Here is a 27,979-nt window from a genome sequence, read left to right as displayed (position 1 = left end):
TTTCACTTCTTATTGCCCATCTTTTAGTCATCATTATTAAATGATAACAGAACAGAGTTATCATTTCCAATTATTCTCCCTGAAGTTTTGACATCATTATAAACAAAGTTATCATTTTTACTCATTAACCCTGTAACCTAACTTTTTTTGTAGAATTCTTTTTCATTTTATTTTTATTTTTATTATAAATTTTCTATTCATTTTACATACCAACCACAGATTCCTCTCTCCTCCTGTTCCCCAGCCTTCACCCCAACCCACCCTCCATTCCCACCTCCTCCAAGCAAGTTCTCCCATAGGGAGTCAGCAGAGCCTGGTACATTCTACTGAGGCAAGACCAAGCCCCTCCCTACTGCACCAAGGCTGCTCAAAGTATCTCACCATAGGCACTGGGCTCCAAAAAAACAGCTTATGCACCAGGGACACAGATCCCAATCCCACTGCCTGGGGGCCCCCTAAACAGTTCAAGCTCCAGAGCGCCTAGTCTAGTACCATAGGGGTTCCACAGTTATTGATATGGAGTTCATTCATTTCCACTAGTTTGGCTGGCTTTCTCTGTACATTTTCCCATCATGATCTCAATGTCCCTTGCTCATAGAATCCCTCCTTTCTCTCATCAGTTGGATTTCTGGAGCTCCACCTGGCGCCCGGCCATGAATCTCTGCTTTTGCTTCCATCAGTTACTGGATAAAGGCTCTATGATGACAATTAGGGTATTCACTAACCTGATTACCATAGAGGCCAGTTCAGGCACTCAATTGACTATTGCTAGTTTTCTAAGGTGGGGTTATCCTTGTGGATTCCTGGGAAATTCACTAGCACTGTTTCTCCCTATTCCCATAATGTCTTCATTTATCTTGGTATCTGTTTCCTTGCCTTCCCGCTCTGTCCCTGTTCCAGCTGAAACTTCCCATTCCCTTATGTTCTCATCTCCCATCCCTTCCCCTCTATTACTCCCCTCACCCCCAGTTTGCTCATGTAGATCTCATCTATTTCTCTATTGCTGGGTGATATATACGTCCTTTTTCGGGTCCTCCTTGTTAGCTAGCCTCTGTGGAGCTGTGGGTTGTAGTCAGGTTATCCTTTGCTTTACATCTAATATCCACTTATCAGTGTGTACATACCATGTTTGTCCTTCTGAGTCTGGGTTGCCTCACTCAGGATGATATTTTCTAGTTCCATCCATTTGCCTGCAAACTTCATGGTGTCATTGTTTTTCTCTGCTGAGTAGTACTCATTGTGTATATGTGCCACATTTTCTTTAGTCTTTGGTTGAGGGGCATTTAGGTTGTTTCCAGGTTATGGCTATTATGAATAATGCTGCTATGAACATACAACCCCAGATATAACAGAGGGCTGATCTCCAAAATATATAAAGAATTCAAGAAGCTAGACATCAAAACACTGAACAATCCTATTTAAAAATGGGCTATAGAACTAAACAGAGATTTCTCAACAGAAGAATTTAAAACAGCTGAAAGACATTTAAGGAATTGCTCAACATCCTTAGTCATCAGGGAAATGCAAATCAAAATGACTCTGAGATACCATCTTACACCTGTCAGAATGGCTATGATAAAAAAACACTGATGACAGCTTATGGTGGAGAGGATGTGGAGCAAAGGGAACACTCCTACACTGTTGGTGGGAGTGCAAACTTGTACAGCCACTTTGGAAATCAGTATGGCAATTTCTCAGAAAATTGGGAATCAATCTACCTTAAGACCCAGGTATACCACTCTTGGGCATATATACCCAAGGAATGCTCAATTATACCTTAAGAACACATGCTTAACTATGTTCATGGCAGCATTATTCATAACATCCAACTTTTAAAAGTCTAGAGGTATATGACATCCTGTTCTCAGCCTAGTAGCTTTTGTGACTACAAAAACACTACACCAAAACAAAATCTTCAAACCATCCCAGGCATATTGCCATGTCCCAAGCAGTGTATTATTAACTTTTAATGGTCAGAGTGCCCAAGAAAAATCCTCAGGTCAAAGCTGCTGCAGTTATTATTCATAATACAAAGTTTATATTTTATGTCTTTATAGAATTTGTTTATATGTGTAATCCTGGCATTCTGTCATTCCTTGATTATGTGACACCACAGTGGTTCTGCATGTGTTAAATTTTCTAAGAAAGAGAGGTCCTGGCATCTCTTTCTCTTATCACCTTTCCACTCTATACTTTGCTCATCAATATAAGTCTCTGTGTAGGGCTGAGGTAATTTCAACTAATCTAACATTGTTGCTGTATATGCCACATAATTGCCTGAGTGTATAAAGGGAATAGGCTTGCAATCTGAACTGTGGCCAACTCCTCTAGCCCACTGAATCTTGTTGACCTTTTAAATTTTGTATTGAATATCTTGTTCCTGTATAAGTACAGTGACAGATGTTTCAAGAATGTCTCATAGCCTCATAATGAGACCCCTGGCTTCTTTATGTGTGTCACAACATCCAAGGCATAAGGAAGACCTTCAAGTAGATAAGGATATTACCCTAAAAGTGGGAGGGGTAGTATGTTCAGGACTTTCCTGGGGAAGCTTAGAAGCAGTACTTCTGGGAGAAGGGATAAAGGAATCACATGAAATTTCCCATCAATCCAATATCCCCAAATTGTGCAAATATTAAAAGTCCCTCAAGTATGCAACAGGTGGAGATAAAAAATCAAAAGTGGTATGGAAAACATCATGTGACTCAGCTTTGTTCAATCTTTGTCCAGCAGCTCTGCTGGCTTTATGACTTTTGCCATTCCCATCAGATATGGCTGTGCCATTATTCTGTTTCCCATCATTGGCTCATCCAAATGTATAGAGATAGACTCTATTTATTCATATGTTGGCCCTATGTATCTTACAACTTTGACTCCCTGCTCACCCTTTTGTAATCAATGTGGATTTTGTCAATTTGAATCCCCATTTGTTTCTCCAGACCTCTATAAGTACCGTCTGCATTCCTTCATCTTTAGTTGTTTAAAGAATCCCACAGTTTCCATAAGGATCAGGTGTCATAGTGGGCTCTTCAGAAACTAAGTACTGATTTTACCCTAGATACTTCCAGTTATATGTTGCTAATGCTATCAATGGGGGCAGAAGACATTGCCACCAGGCAGAACACTGTATGAATCCCAGTTTGCTTCACTGTTTACTGAACCTATGATTCACAACACATCATATAACCCCTTAGTCCCTCTCCCCTTAAGTGTTAAAATAAGATGTTGCTATCTGACTTGCAGAATTGACATGAAAAACAGAGATGATGTCTTTACCTGGAAATTACAAGCATTGGTACTGATGAATTCAAGAACAAGAGCAAGGTGGCATAATGCTGATCTATTTCTTCTCTCTCTCTCTCTCTCTCTCTCTCTCTCTCCCAGTTGTATAGCTCTGCTGAATTTGGCAGAAGATGGCAGCTTATCCAGGAATCAGTGGTTCCAAATAGGTTCTACTGGTAAGTCTGACTCCATTTTCAGGCCAATTAAGGTATCATCACCTTTATGAGCACAGGATAAGACCCTGGAATAATAAACATCTTCAGATAATCTTAAAAGTTGTGTCACCATTTTTTTCATAAACCTGTAGTGGATCATTAATATTAGTGAACTGCAGGGACTTTGTAAGTATTGCTTTGGTATTTAGTAGTGTTCAACCTATCTTTTTTTTTTTTTTTTTTTGAGTTGAGGACTGAACCCAGGGCCTTGCATTTGCTAGGCAAGTGCTCTACCACTAAGCTAAATTCCCAAGCCCAGTTTTCAACCTTCCTAATGCTGTGACCTTTTAATACTGTTCCTCATGTTGTGTGAGCCTCAACCATAAAATTATTTTAACTTCAATTTTGATACTGTTGTGAATAGTAATGTAAGTATTTTTGGAGATAAAGGTTTGCCAAAAAGGTTGTGACCCGCAGAACGAGAACTACTTGTTTAGATGACCTAATGAGACATTTTGAAGTCACTGTAATTGTTATTGATTAAAGCATCTTATACACATTTTACATATTCAAATAAAGGTTTCCAGTATATGTAAGTAGATCTGAATTAGTGTAACAGCAGATCTTGTCCCTCTTCCTTATTTATGGTCTTCTAGGCATGCTTTTTATCTTGTGAGATATAACCAGCAGTCCTGTTTTCTCAAATAGCATTCCCTGTAGACCTTCTCTCCAGCTCCCACCAAGCCCTGGCAGTCCTGCAGCCCACTTATAAAATAATCACACAGACTCTTATATTATTAAACGGTTTGGCCTAATGGCTCAGGCTTCTAGCTATCTAGTTCTTACATCTAAAATTAACCCATTTCTATAAATCTATACCTTGCCACATGGCCCGTGACTTACCAGTATCTTACATGTTGGTACTCATGGCGGCGCTGGCAGCATCTCTCTTCCCCAGCCCTCACTTCCCAGAATTCTCTTCTCTGCTTGTCCCACCTATACTTCCTGCCTGGCTACTGGCCAATCAGCAATTTATTTATACAGAACGATATCTGCAGAAATTCCCACTGTGTTCTATGAATTGTCAAACACATAAAGTCACAAGGCTATACTCTGCTCAGGCTGTTGGGACAGAATGCTATGGATTGGTGACATAAACAGCAAATGTTTCTATGTGCCGTCCTGAAGACTGGAAAGACCAAGGTGAAGGTGCAATCAGATTTACTCTCCAGTTTTGGGACTCCTCCTGACCTGCATATGGCTGTACCCTCATGTAGCAGAAAGAAGAAGGGCCCTGATCTCTCTTCTAATTGTTACATGGACTCAAATTCAGCCATTGTTACCTCACCCTCATGATCTCATCTAAAATGAGTTATCTTCCAACTTCAAATGCTATCACAACTTCAGTTTAGGACTTTAATTTTGATGTTGGTGAGAGCATAGACATTTAGTCCATGACTATAATTATAGATATAGATGATATAAGTATTTACATTTGCATGAGTGTTAGCTATAGCTACTGCCCTATGCCTTGTCTTTAATACTGTGCTGAAATTATGCATATAACTTCATATTTTCAATAGTTACAAATAAGTTTACAGTAAGAATTCACATACAGATATATCATAATGTCTATTGGACATAAACAGTAAACTACATGTTATAAAGAGTTATGCATATGAAAAAAGAAATAACAGAATGGGAGGAGAAGGAGAGAGACAATATAGAACAGAAATGAAGCCAAGAAAATGATAATCTTGGTTTTCTTAACTGTGCTCCCAATTCTGTTAGAGGTAGCCTCCTCCATGGCAATAGAGCTCCATTTGAAAATCAAGCAAATGACAAAAGTTAATTTTGGCTTTTGTGTTCCCAATCCAAAATCCAGGAAAAGAACAAGGTCTGGAACTTTCTGGTGTGATTTTTATATCTAATTGAGTTAGAGTTAGAATCTATATCCTAATGAGGTGGAAGAGCAAACCCAGATCATCCTGAGCTTCCCATGGAACAGAGACGTCACCTATCTCCAGGCTTTTGCCTCTAGAAGTAGTGTTAGAGAAACTAACTCCCAGGAGAGTTAATGTATTCCTTATTTAAAGAACACAGAATCACCAGGACAGTGGTGTTCAGGAGCCAATGAGCGCTACAAGGGCTGGAAAAGTATCTCTCTCTGTTATCATGAAGAATCTTCTGAAATCACATTGCCTCTCATAAGCCTCTGGGATGACATGATGGAGGGATACCTGGCTGGTCATGGGCCTCTGGAATGACACCATGGAGGGACGCTCAGCCGGTTCACTCCAGCTGCCCACTGCCTTTCTGCTTCCTTCACGTCTACCCTTACTTCAGAGAAGAGTACATGTTTACCTGTTGCCTCCTCTTTGTTAAGGGTTCTTTGTTTATTTATTTAGATGAGGTCTCATGAAAGTCAGAGTGGCCTCACAATACTTATGAAGCTGTGGCTGCCCTTGAACTCATGATCCTCCTGCATCTACCTTCGAAGCACTGGAAGTATATATATATGCCACCACATCCAGCCCTTTCCCTTCATATTTCCAAATACTTCCCTAAAGTCCTTGTGGTCTTTGAAAGCTGGAGAGCTGTGACAGAGAAATTTCCTTTCCTGCTGTGGATATCACTCTGTATAAATAAAATGCTGATTGGCCAGTAGCCAGGCAGGAAGTATAGGCGGGACAGCAGAGAAGAGAATTCTGGGAAGTAGAAGGCTGGAGGAGACACCACCAGCTGCTGCCATGAGAAGCAACATGTAAAGACACTGGTAAGCCACAAGCCATGTGGCAAAGTATAAACTAACAGAAATGGGTTAATTTAAGATAGAAGAAGTAGATACCTAGAAGCCTGCCATTGCCATACAGTTTGTAAGTCATATAAGTCTCTGTGTGCTTTCTTGGTTGGGTCTAAGAGACTGTGGGACTGGTGGGTGAGAGAGATTTGTCCTGACTCTGGGCCAGGTAGGAAAACTCTAACTACACTTTCCTTTTTGAAAAATGTCATACCTGTGCACTGTTTTTACATCATTACCCCTCTCTCCACTCTAACTCCTCCTGTGACCCCCAACTCCCTCTTAAATTCATGGCCTCATAGCCTTTTAGTTTAATTATTATTTATGAATTATTATGTAACTAAATATATAAATACAACCTGATGAGTCCATTTAGTGTCACTTTGTAGTGAGGCAGAATGACTGTTCCCCAGAGTTGAGCCCCCTAATTGACTACCCAATACCAATGGTAAGCCCTAGAGAATTTTTTCACAAAGCTAACACAGTGGCTGGGGATTTGGCCCAGTAAGTAGAATGGTTACTTAGCAAACACAAGGCCCGAGTTCAGTCCTCAGCACTACATAAATTGGGTATGTGATACATGTCTGTAATTTCAGAACTAAGGAAGCTGATCACAGAGTAAGACTGTGTCTCAAAAGAAGGGTGGGGAGGAGAAAGGAGCAAGAAGGAGAAGGAAGGGGAGAAGGAGCGGAGGCCCTGAAAAAGTTTCAGGCACGTAATATAGAAATGTCTACTTGGAGTGAGGCCACTTACTTTTCTTCCTTTCCTTCCTTTGTTTTGTGTTTCTGTGAAATGTGTGTGTGTGTGTGTGTGTGTGTGTGTGTGTGTGTGTTTGTGTGTGTGTGTGTGTGTGTGTGTAGGAGTGCACAGTAGGACATCAAGTGGGGTGTCTGTTCTATCACTCTGCTTCATTTTCTTGAGAGAAAAATCTCTCACTGAACCTGCAGCCAGGCTAACAGTCAGCTAGCCCCATAAATTCTTCTGTTTTTGCCCCAACACACACACAGTACTGAGGCTACACACATTCATGGCTTTTTACACAAGTTCTGAGAATTTGAATTCTTGTCTCCTGGAACATCTCCCCAAACCCAAATAACAACCTTTATTTCTCTATCATAATGAGCCACTTCTGACTAACCAGTTGCACTGAAGCTTGTTTATGCTTTGCCTTGCTAGAGACACCCTGTTAAAAACCAAGTTGACCCCTCTCAGGTCTGGGAATCCAGCTATATATCTTCTTCAGTCTCCCTCTCTGGTCAACATGTTTAAAGATTTGTTTATTCTTATTTTATGTGTACAACTGTTTTTGCCTGCATTGTGTATGTGTATCATGTGCATGCAGTGCATGCAGAGGCCAGAAGAGATCAACCCATAGCTTGGAACTGTAATCACAGATGTGGGTGCTACAAATCCAGCTGTGTCTTCTGTGAGAGCAGCTCTTATCTGATGAGTCATTGCTCCAGACCTTTATCAACAATTTTACTCATTTTGTCCCCTATTCATGAGTAATGATCATCTCTATGTGTTTATCTAAAAATTATAGTTTTTTTTTCTTCTTTTTTTTTTTTTTAAAGAAGAATCATCTTTTATCCCCACTATTTTCTGTCTTCTTTTTGTTGGTTTGCTGTTGCTGCTGTCATTGTTTTTTGCGTGTGAGTGTGTGTGTGTGTGTGTGTGTGTGTGTGTGTGTGTGTTTTCTGTATATAGAAAGGACTCAGATAAGTAACTAAAATAAATATAGTCCTCCCACTTTATCATGGAGATGATGGTGATGATATGTGCCAATAGAAAGCTCTGAGGAACACATCTTTCCCTAAATAAGGCTTACCACAGGCTGCAGGTATATGCACATGGACTAAAGCACTAGAATGTGCATAGTAGAATCCAGGAGACCTGACAGGAGGTTTGGTGTTTTGTTTTTGTTCTTTAGTGAAATAAATAAGGGAAAATGTTGCTTAAAAGGATAGACAAGAAAGAGTATAGGGATGAAGGTATGTCTAGGTAACTGATGTTTGACTTACCATATTTTCAAGCTGACGTGAGATCTTATTTTCCTATGACATTGTTGTAAGAAAGACAGACCCCATTTCTATGTTACCCATGCTAATCTGTCCTTTCTTATTAATCATTTGAAGGAGAGTTCTATTTTAAAAATAGATTTCCAAAGCTCTGTCCACCAAATGTCACAAAAAGCATTACCTTTTAAAAGCATTGCACACAAAATTGTTTGTGAATTCTAGCTTGTCCATCCAGTAAGTAAAATAAATAGAGCCATATTGTAGTTGGAGAGCTTCTCTCCAGGTGCCACCAAGCCTCCATGGTACCACAACCCACATATAAAATAATCATTCAGATGCTTATATTACTTATAAACTGTATGGCCGTGGCAGGCTTCTTGTTATCTATTTCTTCTATCTTAAATTAACCCATTTCTATTAATCTATACTTTGCTGCATGGCTTATGCCTTACCAGTACCTTACATTTCGATTGTCATGGCAGTGGCTGGCAGTATCTCTCCACCCAGCCTTCCACTTCCCACAATTCTCCTCCTCCTTGTCCCGCCTACCCTATCCTTCCTGCCTGACTACTGGACAATTAGCACTTTATTTATTTTAACCAATCAGAGCAACACATTTGACATACAGAACATCCCACAGCACCATATTGTTTTTTCTGTTATGAGCATGGGAACATATCTTCCCCAATCAAGCATTAGCAGTGTGAGCATGTTATTTAAAATTAAAGCTCTTCAATTCTCATAACAAGCTTCTAAGTGAAGCTACTTAATATCATCATTAATAGATGAGAAGACTATGACACAGGATGGTTAACTGAAGGGACCAAGGTCACATAGCAGGAAAGTAACAAGGCCATTATTTAAGTGATGGGAATCTCCAAAGTTCAATTATACTCAATCTATTGATGTTATTGCCTCTGCTGCTCACCCTGTAGCTGGAAATCTAATGCCTTAGACAGATAAATAATAACAACTCAAAGGTCTTTTAGACAAAGTGTTTGTTTTTGCTTCTCTTCAAATATATGTGGCATTTGGCCTCTATGAGTCTCAATCTGCCTCACTTTTCCACAGAGGACACGAGACCCTTTGCAATGCACAACACCATAGCTACTGGTGAAAAATCTCTTGATCTTTGGCCACATGGTCTGTTTACTGATACTAAGCTACTTCCAGAGTCCAGGAAGAAATCTGTCAATCAAAGCAATATGTGTTATTACATTCACTCCTGGAAACAAGTTGCTTCAAATTGCATAGAAACTGTTGGGGAGTTTTCAGCCTGCTTTAATTAAAAGAAAAGTCCTTTAATCATTGCTTCTCCAGCCTAGTAGGAGAGTGCGACTAGTTCTCAGGTGGTTTTCTCCAGTGTTAAATTGAATCATTAAATGACCATGGGTAATAACATAGCATTTTCCACAGGGGTGGAAACATGAAGAGGAAATCATAGGTTTTACACATCATCAAGCTCTCTTCAGAATTATCTGTGAGAGGCAATAGTCACACCACTCCTGGAAGCAATCAATGTCAATTGTAAATAATTATGGGATGTAACATCTTATTCTTGCCTTATCTAGTGATTGCTAGTAACACCACCATAACTACTATAAATAGAAACTTTCATCCCAGGATATTATATTGATTCCAGAAGTAACTTAAGACCTCATATAAAACATGTCTATGCTCACCACTATACCACCAACACTGCACACTCAAAGCAATACCACTAAAATCAGGAACAAGGCAAGGCTGTCCCCTCTCCCCATACTTATTCAATATAGTACTTGAAGTTCTAGACAGAGCTATAAGACAACATAAGGAAATTAAGGGGATACAAATTGGAAAGGAAGAAGTCAAGCTTTCCCTATTTGCACATGACATGATAGTATATATGCGTGACCCCAAAAATTCAATCAAGGAACTGATACAGCTTATAAAAACCTTCAGCAACATAGCAGGATACAAGATCAACTCAAAAAAGAAAAATAAGTAGCCCTCCTATATACAATAGACAAACAGGCTGAGAAGGAAATCAGAGATACATCACCCTTTACAATAGCCACAAATGATATAAAATACCTTAGGGTTACTCTAACTAAGCATGTGAGTGACCTATATGACAAGAACTTTAAGTCCCAGAAAAAAGAAATTGAAGAAGATGTCAGAAAATGGAAAGCTCTCCCATGCTCATGGACAGGCAGGATTAACATAGTAAAAATGGCGATCTTACCAAAAGCAATCTACAGATTCAACACAATCCCCATCAAATTACCAACACAATTCTTCACAGACCTGGAAAGAATAATTCTCAACTTCATATGAAAATACAAAAAACCCAGGGTAGCCGAAAGAATCCTGTACAATAAAACAACTTCTGGAGGCATCACAATCTCCTACCTCAAGCTCTACTATAGAGCTACTGTAATAAAAACAGCTTGGTACTGGCATAAAACCCAACATGTGGACCAATGGAATCGAATTGAAGACCCTGACATTAACCCACACACCTATGAACAAATAATTTTTGACAAATAAGCCAAAACTGTACAATGGAAAAAAGAAAGCATCTTCAACAAATGGTGCTGGCATAACTGGATGTCAACTTGTAGAAGGCTGCAAATAGATCCATATCTGTCACTGTGCACAAAACTTAAGTCCAAGTGGATCAAAGACCTCAACATAAATCCAGTTACTCTGAACCTGATAGAAGAGAAAGTAGGAAGTAGTGTTGAATGCATTGGCACCAAAGAGCATTTTCTAAATTTAACACCAGTAGCACAGACACTAAGAGAAACAATCAATCAATGGGACCTGTTGAAACTGAGAAGCTTTTGTAGAGCAAAGGACACAGTGAACAAGACAAAGCAACAGCCTACAGAATGGGAAAAGGTCTTCACCAACCCCACATCTGACAGAGGATTGATATCCAGAATACAAAAAGAACTCAAGAAATTAAACATCAAAATGCCCAACAGTCCAATTAAGAAATGGGCTATAGAACTGTACAGAGAATTCTCAACAGAAGAAGCTCAAATGGCTGAAAGACATTTAAGGAATTGCTCAACAGCCCTAATTATCTAGGAAATGCAAATCAAAATGACTCTGAGATATCACCTTACACCTGTCAGAATGGCTAAGATCAAAAACACAGAAGACAGCTTATTTATGCTGGAGAGAATGTGGAGCAAGGGGAACTCTCCTCCACTGATGGTGGGAATCCAAGCTTGTACAGCCACTTTGGAAATCAATATGGCACTTCCTTAGAAAATTGGGAATCCATCTCCCCCAAGACCCAGCTGTAGCACTCTTGGGCATATACCCAAGAAATGCTCAATCATACCACAAGGGTATTTGCTCAGCTATGTTCATATCAGCATTGTTTGTAATAGCCAGAACCTGGAAACAACCTAGATGCCCTTCAACTGAAGAATGAATAAAGAAATTATGGTACATATACACAATGAAGTACTACTCAGCATAGAAAAACAATGACATACTGAGGTTTGCAGGGAAATGGATGGATCTAGAAAAAATTATCCTGAGTGAGGTAACCCAGACTCAGAAAGACAAACATGGTATGTACTCACTCATAGGAGAATACTAGATGTAAAACAAATATGACTAGACTGCTACTCACAACACCAGGGAGGCTACCTAGAAAACAGGACCCTAGGAAAGACACAGGGATCACCCAATGACAGAGAAGTGGATGAGATCTACATGAACAACCTGGACAACAGTGGGAGTAATGAAGGGCAAGGTTTGAGGGAAATAGAGCTTAGGGGAGCAAGAGATCCCAGCTAGATCAAGAACAGAAAGGGAGGACAAGGAATAACAGACAATGATAAATGAAGACCACATGAGAACAGGAAGAAGCAAAGTGCTAGAGAGGTCTCCAGAAATCCACAACGATACATCCACTGTAGACTACTGGCAATGGTCGAGAGAAAGCCTGATCTGACCTAGTCTGGTGATCAGATGGCCAAACACCTAATGGTCATGCTGGAACTCTTATCCAATAACTGATGGAAGTGGATGCAGAGATCCTTGGCCAGGACCCAGGTGGAGCTCCAGGAGTCCAATTGTTGAGAAAGAGGAGGGATTGTAAGAATGTGAATTGTTGAGACCAAGATTGGAAAAGCACAGGGACAAATAGCCAAACTAATGGAAACACATGTATTATGAACCAAAAGCTGTGGACCCCCAGCTGGATCAGGCCCTCTGGATAAGTGAGACAATTGAATAGCTTGAACTGTTTAGGAGGCACCCAGGCAGTGGGACCCAGACCTATTCTTAGTGCATGAGCTGGCTGTTTGAAACCTTGGGCTTACACAGGGATACTTTGCTCAGCCTGGAAGGAGGGGACTGGACCTGCCTGTACTGAATACACCAGGTTGAATTGAATCCCCAGGGGAGTCTTGGCCCTGGAGGAGATGGGAATGGAGGGGAGGGGATGGGGGGAAGGTGGGGTTGGGGGCAGGAGGGGGGAGGACAGGGGAACCCATGGCTGATGTGTAAAATTAAAACACAAATATAATAAATAAATAAAAAAACATGTCTAAGCACAGTGTTTCCTTTAATGGATTAGTCTTTCTTCTTGCATCACTGAGGATTGTCATGAGTATGTCCTCTCCTATGTGAGAAATCCATATCATTGTGGTGATACAGTTGATGGTTAAGAACCTTAGGAACACCAAGGTTTGAGTTCAAACTCTAACATCTACTAAGACAGGGACTATTGGAACTTAAGTCATTTCTATATCCCTGAGAATTTTTTCCAGATTCCACATACCAGCAGTAATTCTATTATTGATAATGGCTGACTTTATATATGTTGGCTCTATTTCCCCAGTGTTGCCTTTAGTCTTAGATTGGTCTTCTCTGCTTTGGGGATATGGAATGGGCATTTTCAGCTTTAGGCTTGCAGCCTAACAGTTTATAAATTTCATCACCTGGCCTACATGTTCCTTCCCTGTTTTCAGAGATCAATGTGAATGGCCTGACTATGGTTATAGACATATAAAGTGAAAAATAATATTATACATGAAGATAAATTATTTTTCCTGGGAACTGAACTGGGTTTCAGTCAAATGATATGATTTATAGCCAAAGGGAGATGTGACATTTAACAAGGAAAATAAAACCTTTATGAAGATTCTGCTACTAAGGAAGGAAGGATTGATTCTCTCTCTTTTCTTAAAAAGATACTTATTTATCTATTATTTATGGAGTCTTCTAACTGCGTCAGATCTCCTTATAGATTGTTGTGAGCCACCATGTGGTTGCTCTGAATTAAACTCAGAATCTCTGGAAAAGTAGCCAGTGCTCTTAAACTTTGAGCCATTTCTCCAGCACCTAGGATTGATTCTCTTTAAGGAAAAAAAAAACAGATTGGAGTCCTGAGTGTCATTTAAGGCCATAAACAGGTTTTTATTTAAGTACTTGTAGTTGTATAGGCACACAACAAACCATGGTCTTTGATCCTCATGATACCATTGGGAGGTAGTAGCTGATGCCCCATTTTAATGAAAGAAAAAAGCTGTATAACTTATCCACCAGAACAATGATGATATGTAACAGCCTTGAAATTTAAATTCATATGGCTTTATGGCTCTTACTTGTGGTACTAGAGATTAACCTCACAGTAAAAGTGTATTTCCATTCTTCATCCCCCAATTAAAGAAGATTGAAAAATTGTTAAACTTATAAAATTGTATATTCTTCATTTTAGTCTAAAGTAAGAGCCAAGTTCTTGCATTAAACATTGAAAAACAACACGGACTTGGAGACATCATACCCAATGCCCTTTAAACTGCATTTTTTCAACAGCCTGATTATTTAGAAGAGTTTGAAAATGTGGTTTATTGGGATCTGAATAAAGTTTAGGATTTAAAAAATGGAGAATTGTAGTTAGAGTTTTCCTGCCTGGCCCACGGTCAGGACAAATCTCTCTCACTGGCCAAGCTCATAGATGCTCAGAACCAACCAAGTAAACACACAGAAACTTATATTGCTTACAAACTGTATGGCCATGGCAGGCTTCTTGTTATCTACTTCTTCTATCTTAAATTAACCCATTTCTGTTAGTCTATACTTTGCCACATGGCTTGTGGCTTACCCGTGTCTTTACATGTTGCTTCTCATGGCAGCAGTTGGCAGTGTCTCTCCCCCAGCCTTCCATTTCCCAGAATTCTCTTCTCTCTTGTCCGGCCTATACTTCCTCCTTGGCCACTGGCCAAACAGCATTTTATTTATACAGAGTGATATCCACAGCAGAGAATAGTTCTCATTACAAAAGATGGAAGTTTATTAAGTTAAAAAAAGATAAAAATGTTAAGAAAATTCCACTTAACTGAAAAATTTTTTAAGCTTACTTTGTTATATTTGTTTATATACATGGACTGGCTCTAACAAGATCAGCTCAATAGTTATTGAGTTTAAATGATTAATTAACATGAAAATTAGGAATTGTTAAAAAATTAGCCTTTGAGTTAGCGAGATGGCTCAGTGAGTAAAAGCACTTTATTCAAACCTGACGATTTGAGTCTAGTCCCCAAAACCCATAGAGGAAGGGGATAGTGAAACTCTGTACACAGCATGTACTAAATTATAAAGAGTCTCATTGTTTTCCATAGCTCAATGCAATAAGCATGATTGACCTTCTATGTCAATCTTAGACAACAGGTAACAAATCCTACCTGTATGTTGATTGTGTTTCAGGCTTATTAAGTATTTGCATTAATTGCTTAAATTGACCAAGGCTTTTAAGGTATAATAAAAATACAGCCTGCATAAGTAATAAAACAACAGATGTTTGGTCGTAGTTCTAAAACAGAGGGTCTAACAGTATATTCCTCTTATCAACAGGCTTATTAATGCATCAGATTATGTCCTCTCTCTATCAACCCCACTCTCCACTGTGTTTCCAGCTCTGTCTTTGAAGTACCCTCTGGATAGCTTATGTCTCCCTATGAAAAACTTGGTCTAGCCAAAGTTCTATAATTAAATCTTATGGGCCTGATTAGGGGATATGCCCTTAGTTAGACCTAGGGGTAGAGTCAACTATAGCAAGTGACATGAAAAGAGAGGGTAGAATAGCCACGAAACAAAAATGCCTTAATGGCTTTTAGCAACTTAAGGGGAGAAGATAATGAAAAGTCATCCATAAAAGATGCTCATTATGCATACATTTTCATACTCATTTCACACAAGGAATAAACAGAAAGCTAAATAGAAAACCCTCATAGATACTTTACCTTAAGATACACATTGGTAAGCAATGGTGATGGATTTTAAAACTAGTAGTGCTTGACTAAGGACATGCTCACTGAACCTTATACTGTAACCCTATCTCCAATATACCTCCATGTCCTCCATGATGCTATGGGTCAGAAAAGCTTTTAATCTTAGACTTCTTATAGCCTGTATTCTACATATGTGGACTCTTATCCTAATTCAGGATTCTCCTTCTCTAGTCTTAGCTACCAAGTGTATACACAGATCATGTGCAAAGACCCTTTCCACAGTTGGATGAGGATGTTGACACTTGAGCTAAGATCATTCATTATCAGTAGAAAACCTGGAGCCAGATATTAGGATGAAAGCTGAAAGATCAGAGGAATAGAACAAGCCAGTCATAAGTTCTTACCACTAGGAAATCCTCAGCCCAGGAGAGAGCTACTTCCTGTATACTCACAGCTATATACCATCCTGTGCCCTGCCATCTGACTTCCTCTCTCCACCCAGCTACATCACTTTCTCGTTCTGCACAGCTCTATCACTTCCTGTCTGTCTGTACAGACATCTAGACTTCTATGGTTAACTAGTGCTGGGATTAAAGGTGTGTGCTGCCATGCCTGACTCTGTTATGTGGCCTTGAACTCACAGAGATCCATACGAATCTCTGCCTCCCAAATGCTAGGATCAAAGGCATGTGCTACCACTGCCTGACCTCTATGTTTAATATAGCAGCTGGCTTTTTCCTTTTCTCCCCAGGCAAGCTTTATTTGTTAGAGCACAAATAAAATATCACCACAATTATCTGCCTCTTTCATGGTGTTCTGTTTAGTTCTTCAAATTTATGTGTAATTTCTGTTATGCCTAGACCCCCAAAAGACCACCATGGTGACCAAATCCCTCATGTGAAAGCAAAGAGCCTTTATTTTTCAAGCTCCAGGGCTTGATCTCTCTGTCTGCCAGATGCAGCTGTGAGGGCAGAGAGCCCTGAGCTCAGGCAGGGTGGGGTTTTTAATCATAGCAGAGGTTGAGGTGAGGGGATTTCCAGGGTTCAAGACCCTGATTGGCTGACATTTGTCTAGGCCTCTAAGCCTGTCTTGGCAGCTGTGTGGTCAAGCTGTTTTGGGACCCCCCCCCCAATTTTTGTCCTCCCAAAAATATAATACAGCCTAGCATGAACTACAATGGAGGTCTGTTTGGTTGTTGGTTAGAGAAGTCTAAGTTTAGGATCAACATGTCCAAGTTCAATCTCAGATTCAGTTCTGTGGGAACCAATGAAGTTTGCCCAAATGTCAGTTTTCTTCTACAAAATCTTATTTTGCAGACTAAAAATGCCATAGTATTTTTATCAGCAAGTAAATTAGTATTTAGTATAGTCTACAAATATGTCTTTTTATTTCCTTCTTTCCAGTTCCTGCTAAAAGATAAGTTCATTAACAGACGAATTTCTGTCTTTCACATTTCTGTCCACCTTGTATATACTACTCTAACTGCAGCAGAATGTACACGTATGTGTGTACGTGCATGCACACAAGTAATGATACCCCTCACACCTTCTTGATACAGTATCTTGAGAAGTCAGAATTATCAGAAGCCATCTTCTTGGACTTCAGACTTTCCCATCTCTTCCTCCTCTCTCATCATTGTTGACTACCTCTCCTGCATGTGCCCCCCACCCTGTGACCTGACAGGTGGGCAGTTAGGTAAGGAGCATGGTGCAGTGACAGGAAGGTGTTCTGAGACTCATCCCAGGAGCTGTGCTGGGATGTTAACTGCACCTGCACTAAGAGAGCTAGATAAGAGCATTTCATTATCCTGGAGAGGCTTGTGTTTTATCTCTTTTCTAGAAGTTAATGATCTCCACATGAGTGCTGTTTTCCAAGCCTCTTGCACCTTCCTTCACTCCATAATCTTTTCCTGTGATTAGCATGTGTTCCTTGCAAATTAAAATGAATGTACCTTTGTGCTATGAGCTCATCACTTCTCCTGTAGCCTTCTTTCACTAATGGTCATTGTTGATCCCTGTCCCTATATCTTGATGGTTTCCTGTCTCTCTAGGCAGCAGCTTTTCTATCTTTGCCAAATAGAGATTCAATCACATCTCCAGATTTCCACTAAGAATCCTTCTGATGCTGAAGGACCCACCATCGCCATGAATGAGAGGGAAAGAGGGAAGGGACATGATCATAAATCCGGCTTCCTAATTTTTAATGATGTTAGAGGAAATTAACTTAATGATAGTGACCATACCTCACTTAAAACTCAAAGGCTCCTAAGATTACCCCATGTGTTTGCACATAACTGTGCTTATTGATTCAGTCTTGAGTGCTTCAATGCAGTCACAATGCCTTTTCTGGAATTTTGCTTAAAAGGGCATGGCATAAAGCTACACAATTACATTAATTCTAAAAGTGTTCCTCAGTAAAATAAACAAAATTATGCTTCAACCTGACGGAGATTTCCCCTCATGTAATGTAAAGCATTTATAAGTATATAAAATATGAGAGCATTTGCATATGTCACATTATCCATTTTTGATGATGTTTAATTCTCCTTGAGTCATACTTCTTTTCCTGTTTCCTGTAACAAACTACTGAGGTATAGGGTAACCAGTATGACCTTGTATGTAAACACCAGAGGGGGGGGGGCATACAGAAGAGCAGAATAGATTCTTATATGCACTCAAGCACACAACACACACACACACACACACACACACACACACGATTTAAACAAAAGCTTAGTACACTGAAGTGCTTGGAACACTGAACAATGCCCGGCAAGTACCACATATCCTCCATTACTATTGAATCTAATATTTAAATAAATAAATATGTACTATTATTTTGTGAATCAGTTAAAAAAATGTCTTCACCTGAACATTATGATCATCATGAGACACCTACTGGTTTAAAAGGTATTAAAATTAAAGAAAAACTAAGTATTTGAGGGATAGATGAAACAGGCTTTCTATTGCTGTTTGATGAGTGACCATGAGGAGTGGATTTGGGGATGAGTTACCTCTAGATATTTGTTTTTTCTATTAAAGGTTAGATGAGGCTCTCTTAGTACCTACTCAGTAAGATGAAGAGGGTATAGGGTAGAGAAGATACAGCACTGAACAGTTGATAATTCGTCAGGATAGGTCAGGTGACCATCCCTGACACAGTTATACATCAGAATCTCAGCACTCAAGGAGAATTTAGAGGGCATCCAGACTGACCTCCTTTGACTTGCAGGGATCTCATCTACAAAGTGCTAGAGAAATGGTTGCCAAAAGCCTTTTAAAATGAGAACAGAACTTCACTGTCTATCAAGATCTATCTTCCTCTAAGTAGAATAACAAGAGGAAATGGACCTGTCCTGGTGTTCTTTATTGTTGGCCCTGGCACTTAAGACATCAACACCTCTAAGCCAAACAATCCCATAATTTAGAGAAAAGTGTCAAGGCTTCACAGGCATGGCAAGATGTGCCCCAGGGTGTGTACAGAACCTGCATTCATAAGATTTATGGTAAAGGGTTTTACATGAGCACCCACATTTGAGGCAGATAAATCCTAGAAGACATTACTATTACCAATAATTGAATTACAAAGCCATTATCATGTGCCGAGCAGAGCAACTTTAGGACTCCATGGTGACGGGATGAAACTTGTTAGAATATTTATGCCTGTATAGTTTCTGAATTGCCAACATATAGAACAAACTGACTAGCTCATGTCCCTCCTCTGAGAAAATACATTCCCAAGCAATTTTGTAGCCATGGAAAACAGGATACCTAGGAAAGGGGAATATAGTTCATTAGCATTCAGCCCCATTCAAAAATTTCTTATATGTAAGCATCCACTTCCATAGCCTTTGTGCTTAAAATAATGCAGTATGTGAAAATTGGGCTTTTTCTGTGTTAAACATGAGTAAATAAGAACATGGTTATCAGTGCTATTTTCTACAGAAAAAAAAAAACTTATGTATAATAGCCTTATAGAAAAAAGCATTATTACAAGGCCAGAGAAATTGTTCAGTGTATAAGAGTATGTGCTGCTCTTGTAGAGGATCTGAGTTCAGTTTCTGGGATCCACATCAGGCCACTCACAACTACCTGCAATTAGAGCTCCAGGGAACTCAACATACTCTTTGGATCTCTGCAGATACCTGCACTCCATAGCAGACACACATGCATACCATACACACACACACACACACACACACACACAAAAAAAAAAAAAAGGAAAGAAAAAAGAAAAAACATACACTTTTAAAAAATCTCTTTGAAAAGGACAATTCTGTAATTGTATCACTTACAATTACAGCTTTATTTCTGTTATTCTGAAACCCATGAATCATGAATTTTTTTAAAAGCTGAAATAGTGCAGCTATTTCCATTTACTGTCATTACAAGATGAATGGCAAAAATGACCCACATATACCAAGTGATCATGCTGAGTTTCTAAGGTGAAGGTTGTTTTCTTATTTAGTTCCTTTACAATTATGTCCTTATAAGCTTTGGATGCAGTTTTCCTTCTCACAATATTTAATTTTTAAATAATTTCAGAATTAAAGAACAATGTGGTGATATTTTATTTGTGCTGCAGTGGGGTTGATATTTTATTTATGTTTTAATAAATAAAGCTTTCCTAGAGATCAGAGGAGTAGGAATAGCCATTATAAGTAAACAAAGAAGTCATGCAGTGTTAGCACACGCCTTTAATGCTATCACTTGGCAGGCAGGAATCTGTCTGGATCTCTGTGTGTTCAAGGCTACACTGGAAACAGCCAGGTATGGTGGCACATGCCTGAAATGCCAACACTAGTTAACCATGGTTAACTAGTCTGGAGGTCTGTACAGACAGACAGAAAGTGACAGAGCTAGGCAGGAAGAGGAAGTGATGTAGCTGGACAAAGAGAGCAAAGCAGATGGCAGAATAGCAAGACACACACACAATTAAATAAAAAAGATTTTTTAAAAAGATTCTAGGAGATTTCCACATACACTTCAACTAGTTCCAACAAGTGTTAAAATAATTTACATAGCTATGGTACAGTTTTTACAATTAAGAAATTTGCATATTATCAACTTGAGACCTTATTTTGATTTACCCTGGCTTTCTTACAGATACCTTCTTTCTTCTAATGCAGAATCCTATATCTAACACACTATTTCAGTTTCCTGAAGTCCAGTTTTCTTTATCTCTAAGGGTCTGCACAATTTGTGTGTGTGTGTGTGTGTGTGTGTGTAGCATTAAGTGTTTAATCTTTAGATTTAGAAATAGGAAGGAAAAATCAAAGCAAACAGGTATTATTAGTAAGCTATCATATGACAGACTTTTTGAGAAGATATAGCTGAAGTTTTCCTGTGTCTCAGCCTGCCTATGGTCAAGACAAATCTTTCTCACCCTCCAGTCCCGCAGCCGCTCGGACCCAAGTAAACACACAGAAGCTTATATTATTTACAAACTGTATGGCCATTAGCTCAAGCTTATTACTGACTAGTTCTTACACTTAAATTAACCCATAATTCTTATTTATGTTTAGCCATGTGGCTTGGTACATTTTCTCAGTTCTGCCTTCACGTCTTGCTTCTTATGGTGGTAGTTGGCGGCATCCCTTAACTCAGCCTTCTATTTCCCAGAATTATCCTCTCTCTTTATTCCACCTATACTTCCTGCCTGGCTCCTGGCCAATCAGCACTTTATTTATTAACCAATCAGAGCAACATATTCACAGCATATGATTAATATCCACAGCAAGTAGATATATAGACTTATTGATGCGGCGAGCTCCTCGACCAGCGAGGAAGAACGACCACCATTCGAGTATTCTTCTCAGATCACACTTTATTGGAGCGCTTCTTGATTGAGGGAGAGCAGGAGGTGAGGGGCCCCAAGAACCAAAAGGCAGCTGCTTATATAGGGAACCAAGCGAACGGGTCAATCTGTGATTGGATCCCACCAGAATGCAAGCACGGGGAGCCACGGGATAGGCTGAGGACATAAGGCCAAATTACCATATACGCGCATGCGCAAACCTCGAGGCTCACAGCCCAGCAAGCATAGCCAAATATGGAGTTGTTTACAGCAAAGCTGTCAGGAAGTCGGTGCCATCTTAGAATGGTGACTCCCTACATATTGAGATTTCAGGAAATAGAGACTATTGCATGTTATTCCTGGGAATGTAATTTGTATAAACCAACCAACCAAACAAACAAACAAAAAATCCCCAGATATTTTATACTTTGGAGGAATGAGAAACAAGTATGATCAGGGTGTAACTGAAAGTTTTCCTGTGCCCACATAGCTCCTGTGTCCTTGTGGTCCCACAGGCACTTAGGCCCAAATGAACACACAGAGGCTTATATTAATTATAACTGAATGGCCATGACTCAAGCCTTTTGCTAGCTAACTCATATCTTAAATTAGTCCATAACTATTAGTCTATTTATCACCACACATGTTCCATGGCTTCACCTGCATCCTATTACATGTTGCTCCTTGGGCAGCTCTTTGGCATCTCTCTCTGCCCTCTTCCTTCCTGTCCCTAACTTTGAATTTCCCACCTGTCTCTAAGCTGCCTTGCCATAGGCCAAACAGCTTTATTTATCAACCAATCAGAGAAACATATATCCGCAGCATACAGAAAGACATTCCCCGATCACTTCTCGTTTTCTGTCTAAACAAAAGGAAGGTTTTAACTTTAACATTAAAATTAAATGTAACAAAACAGTTATCAATCAAGAATTACAGTTACAATTTCTAGTCTATCTGTATTTTGTAAAATTAAAGAAAAATATTTTTATCTATCCTTTATTTGTGAGTCTAAGGTTTCATATCTAATTTATCTTTTATCATAACCAAGGAAAATTATGGTTGTAACTATCTAGTCTTCAACTAAATCAAAGACCTCTGAAGAATACAATATTATCTAAGCAAACAGGAAATGCATTGTAAGCAACTTCCAAAAATCTAGAATGATAGAGACAGCTGGCTTTTTGGACTGCCATCCAAAGTTCCTCTGCAACGTTGGGGCATCCATCTTCATCCTATAGGCTTAGAGTCTCTCAGTTACTTCTCTCTGTGTCCTGTAGAATGTTTGGCAGTCTCTTCTGTGAAGCAGGAACCTGAAGAACAGCCTAATCTTGCAAAGTTCAGTGGTCACCTTCCTATGGGTCCTACATGTCAGCATTATAAAACATACTGTCAAGCAATCATTGCAAGGGCACTTTTTTGTCCAGTGGCTAATTTTTGCCACAAAGAAAGCAAATTCCATAATGAGTTTCTTCAATGCTCATTATTTTCTCTGAAGTAGGTTGGTGTTGCCAGGAGTAGACATGTCTCAATGCCCAGAAAGTCAATGTTCTTAAAACATTTTAAATGCCATATTTTGTAGGTCTTTGAAGTATTTGAAGATTACCTACCCAATTGAATTATATCTATGTATACCTAGAAAACTTAACCTGATTATAAGTTTGACCATCATAGAATACTAATTATTCTACTAAAATTTCAAATGATCTGCACAAACATAATACCTTAAACAAGAGTAGAAATATACATACAGTATAACAAAATTAACTTTAAATTTGCATCAATAAGCTAAAATCCATAGCAATGTAAAAACATTTCAAGCAAGTTATTGCTCTTTAAAAGTAGGTTCAACAATCCACCTTTTATCCTATCATATCTGTATTCTATATTTCCATATCATATCCCTTTTCTACTTTTAGAAAGGGATTGACTATGACCAATAACAATTTGTAACCAACAACATAAACAAAGACAAATATCTGTAATCTGTATTTTGGAATGTGGGCTTAGTTTTCTGGGCTACTTACTGCTGATTAAGGGTATTGTATTCTTATGAAGATCTTGAGAAAATTTGAGATAATGGTTGAGTCCTGAGAAGACCAGCTATAACCTTTGTTTATAGGTACATGTGTTAAGGTTCAGGAGGTCTGGCTTGTTCAAATCTGATCTATCTTAACCTGGAACAAATCCATAGCATTTTGCTTCCTGTGGAAACAAAAGCAGAACTTACTTTCCAAAGCAACATATCCTTAGATCCAAATTTTGAAGTCAAGATACCTTTAAAATATACATATTGGTTTAACTAGCCTTTATAATCAAATGTCTCTCTCCAATTAAAAATCCCAAAGACAATATAATCCAAAATCTCTGTGTGATTTCCATCTTTATGTGGCTTACTTTTCATATTACCTTTATGGTCTCTTAAAGACTTTATCTATCTATCTATCTATCTATCTATCTATCTATCTATTTTATTTTTTGGTTCTTCAAGACAGGGTTTCTCTCTGTAGCTTTGTGCCTTTCTTGGATCTAATTCTGTACACCAGGTAGGGCTCAAACTCACAGAGATCCACCTAGCTCTGCCTCCCAAGTGCTGGAATTAAAGGCGTGCGCCACCACCACCCAGCAAGACTTTGTTTTTTAAAACTATTTTTTAATATAACTGTCTATATTCATTTTCTTCTCTCTTCCAAGCCTACATACATTTTTACACACACTGTAAACCATTTAAAGTCTTGTTCCATCTGAATCTGTCTTATTGTTAATCTATTGCTTTAAACCGCAGCATTACTGGGACTGAAATGGCAGCTTTAGCTGCTGGCCCTGCCCACTCCAGTTTTCCAACATGGCAGTGGTACATTTACAGCAAGCTCTGGGGGAATCATGCCTTTCAAAGTGGGCCTATGCTTCTATCAAGTAGCGTGTAGCTCAAAACAACTTTCTTTCTCTTTCCTTTTTTCTTTCTTTCTTTCTTTCTTTCTTTCTTTCTTTCTTTCTTTCTGTCTGTCTGTCTCTGTCTCTGTCTCTGTCTCTGTCTCTCTCTCTCTCTCTTTCTTTCTTTCTTTTGTTTGTCTGTATTAGCAAAGACTGAATCCACCATGCAGTGTAATCTGTAGCTTGGAGATGCCTCATTCCTGCCATGCTGCAGGTCAAGCCTGCAGGCCATGAACCTGCCATAAAGTAAATAAAGCCCACATGCTATGGCTAGCCTGAGAGAGACAACTAGGAAGCTGCTCTTGGCTCCATTTGAGGACCTTTTTTAAATATTTCTCAGGTTTTAGGTAGGAAATTTCACCCCACGTCTTGAAGCCATTTGTAACTGGAAGTTTTCTTGTGTCCTGCCCGGTCTGCAGTCACTCAGATCCAAGTAAACACACAGAGGCTTATATTAATTAAAACTGCTTGGCCATTAGCTCAGGCTTGCAATTGACTAGCTCGTACACATAAACTCAGCCCAATTCTGTTAATTTATATGTTGCCACATGTTCCATGGCTTTGCCTGTGTGCCATTACGTGCTGTTTCCTGGACAGTGGACTAGTGTCTCCTGGATCAGCCTTCCCCTTCCTAGAATTCTCCTTGTCTGTTTATCTTGCCTATACTTCCTACCTGACTACTAGCTAATCAGCATTTTATTTATCAACCAATCAGAGCAAAAATTCACAGCATACAGAACATCTCACAGCACCTCCCCTTTTCTGTCTAATCAAAAAGGAAGGGTTTAACTTTAACATAGTAAAATTGTATGAAAATTGTATAAAACTCCTAAATAATTAGTAAAAATGTTATATTGGGCAACATGTACATTCTTTACAATCCATTGTTCTGTCATTTCATAATACTAGAGACATCAAGCATGTGCATGTAAAAGTAATCATTGCCACAACATTTGTAACACAAAGACTCGGACACCACCAACACCCCATGATGAATTAGGGCTGACTACATGATGTATTCCTTAATAGTTGTCAAAGAACTTATCAAGTGTTCTGTTTTAACATATTCTATTAATGACATTAATGGTACAATAACTTTATAAGAAGGAAAGAATGCCTATACAAGAATAGACACATTACTATAGAATCAGTAATGATGTGCTAAAGGTGATGCTTTCCAGGAGGAGATGAGTCCACGTTCTGTGGAATTTGGCAGCACATAGCATCATCTCCTCCTTGTGCTTCCTCTCCATCTGTCATCCTCATCAGGGTCTTCACTCTCTCTTGCCTCTTGTGTTCTCCCATCTCATCATCTCCATGCCTCCCTTTCACTTGTTCTTCTTCTGTATGTTCTTTATTGCTATCATACTATAAGGTACAATCACATCCTTAAGAATTCACATCTATGGCGAAATATTAGCTTAAAAACAAACTACAAATCAAGTGATGAATAAAAAGGTGTGCTTTTCATTTCCTGTTATCACACTGGTCTTTACTGCCAAGCATTGGATAGAGGTTCAGAAAGCAAATTAGTAGGGCTTTTAAAGTCTTTTCACAGAAGAAAGTCAGTGCCTTCACCTGGCGCCAAATCCCTCACACTGTGCTTAGAACTCAAGAAATTCTTCATAAACAAAGTTCTTTTCCCCCCATTTATCTTTATTAAGAAATTTCTACACACTCTACATACCACCCACAGACCCCCCTCCTCCCATCTCTCATCCCTCCCTCCCAAGACACCCCATATCCTCACATCCCCCAAATCAAGGTCTCCCATGGGGAGTCAGCAAAGTTATAAGAAGAATAGCTGCATTAAAGGCTGCAGGAACCTTTGTCTCTGTGATGAGGATAAATGTAATTTCTTCCTGTCTTACCTAATTCTATTCTTCTTGCCCTCTAGACCTTACCAAATGGATCTCTTTTTCTCTCATTTAGGTACATTTGCACAATAATTTCTTAAAGCATTTTTCCAGAGGTTTGTACACCAGACAATAAAGCCATAGGACATCCTCATGTCAGTAGGCTAATAAAGTATGGAGGAGTGGCTACATGGATGTTCAAGCCAATCTTCCTGGGGTCCTGGCCCTACTGTTCTAGTTCAGTCTGACCCTGTGTTACTGTGAATTCTTGTATTTGAAAATCATTTTGCTATTGTTATTGTTGCTCCTGCTGCTGCTGCTTGATACAGGATCTTGCTTTACAACCCAGGCTAGCCTTCTACCCATGATCATCTGCCTGATTACAGACATACATATCTGACTTATTTGAAGGTCTGAACTGAAGATAGTATGCAGGCTGCTTCCAAACTCTTGAAACTGCATTGTATGCCTAGGAATAAATTGTACAAATCCTGAGATAAATGACTCTAGAACAGTTGTTCTCAACTTTTCTAATACTGCAACCCTTTAATGCAGTTCTTCCTCATGTTGTGGTGACCTCCAACCATAAAATTATTTCCATTGCTACTTCATAACTGAAATTTTGCGAATGTTATGAATCATAATTTTAATATTTGTGTATTCAGATGGTCTTAGGTGACCCCTGTCAAAGGGTTGTTTAAACCCCAAGGGGGATGCAACCTACAGATTGAGAATTGCTATTCTAGAAGACAGACAAAGCTTCAATTGTTTATATATATGTGTGTGTGTGTGTGTGTGTGTGTGTGTGTGTGTGTGTGTGTGTATATGTACATATACACACATACATATACATACACACACACACACACTCACACACACACAAACACACACACACACACACACATATATACCTTCCAAGATGCACTGTCTTTTTGGAGATGCAAAATGACAAAACAAAAAAGGAAATATTTTTATTTATTCACATTCATCTCTGCTCCAAGCCCTCTGTCTGTATTTCTTTCTGTCTGTCACCGGGCCTAGACTGAAAATTCCAACTTTTGAGGAGAAGGTGTTTGTTGTTCAGAAGCCTTAGCTTCCTAAACTATAATATGAAGAATCTGGACTTCTTCATCTCTAATGTACTTTCCATTTTCAAGGGATCCTGTGTTGAGCATAGTGCTGCTGTTCATAGTTCCTGTACTTTTCACACAATTTTATTATTTATTATTGGCACTGAAGATTGAAATTAGGGCCTTCCAATCTTAGGCAAACACTCTACCATTGACCTATATCTCTAGTCCTCTTATTATTAAAAACTCTTACTAACATTATTCTTTTTACTCCTGATATATGGAGCCATGAAGAAATTAGAAACACTAGGTTCTGGTCTGATTGTACCATTTGTTAGCTAGGCAAGTGAATTGCTTTCAGAATTAAAACTGCCTCTTTGGTTTTCATTATTTACCCCATTTGTGCTCTGTGTGGATTTTGAAAGGAAACAACATGCATTCTCATCTAAATTGTTGACAGATGATGAACAGACCACTGACAAGGGCACAGCCTCACTGCCCTATCTGACATCACTCTCACATTAAATAGATAAACACCAGCTATGATGAATAGTATATGACAAGAGGCTGATTTTTCTGATATAGTTAAATCTCATGGTTTCTATATTTTATCTACAATTCATCCCTCTGGAAATGTTCTTACCACTTGTAGCTAGAGTTTTTCTGCCTGGCCCACAATCCGGACAAATCTCTCACCTGCCAGTCCCACAGCCACTCAGACCCAACCAAGTAAACACACAGAGACTTATATTGCTTACAAATTATATGGCCTTGGCAGCCTTCTTGCTAACTGTTCTTATATCTTAAATCAACCCATTAGTTTATAAGTTGCC

General features: G+C 39.1%; 1 protein-coding gene across 5 annotated transcripts in view; it reads left to right on the top strand.

The window, feature by feature from the left end:
* The window catches only part of Sorcs1 (sortilin related VPS10 domain containing receptor 1), a 535,816-nt gene that overhangs the window by 358,689 nt on the left and 149,148 nt on the right, over positions 1–27,979 (top strand). For all 5 annotated transcript variants that reach the window (XM_036172192.1, XM_036172212.1, XM_036172201.1 and 2 more), the window contains exon 5: positions 3,385–3,458. In XM_036172192.1, coding sequence (XP_036028085.1) covers positions 3,385–3,458 — 74 coding nt within the window. The remainder of the gene's footprint in view (positions 1–3,384; positions 3,459–27,979) is intronic.

The sequence above is a fragment of the Onychomys torridus genome, chromosome 1 (assembly GCF_903995425.1).
Source record: "Onychomys torridus chromosome 1, mOncTor1.1, whole genome shotgun sequence".
In the NCBI taxonomy this organism is placed as follows: Eukaryota; Metazoa; Chordata; class Mammalia; order Rodentia; family Cricetidae; genus Onychomys; species Onychomys torridus.
The sequence above is the reverse complement of the archived record's forward strand: the minus strand, read 5'-3'. Positions and strand labels throughout refer to the sequence as shown.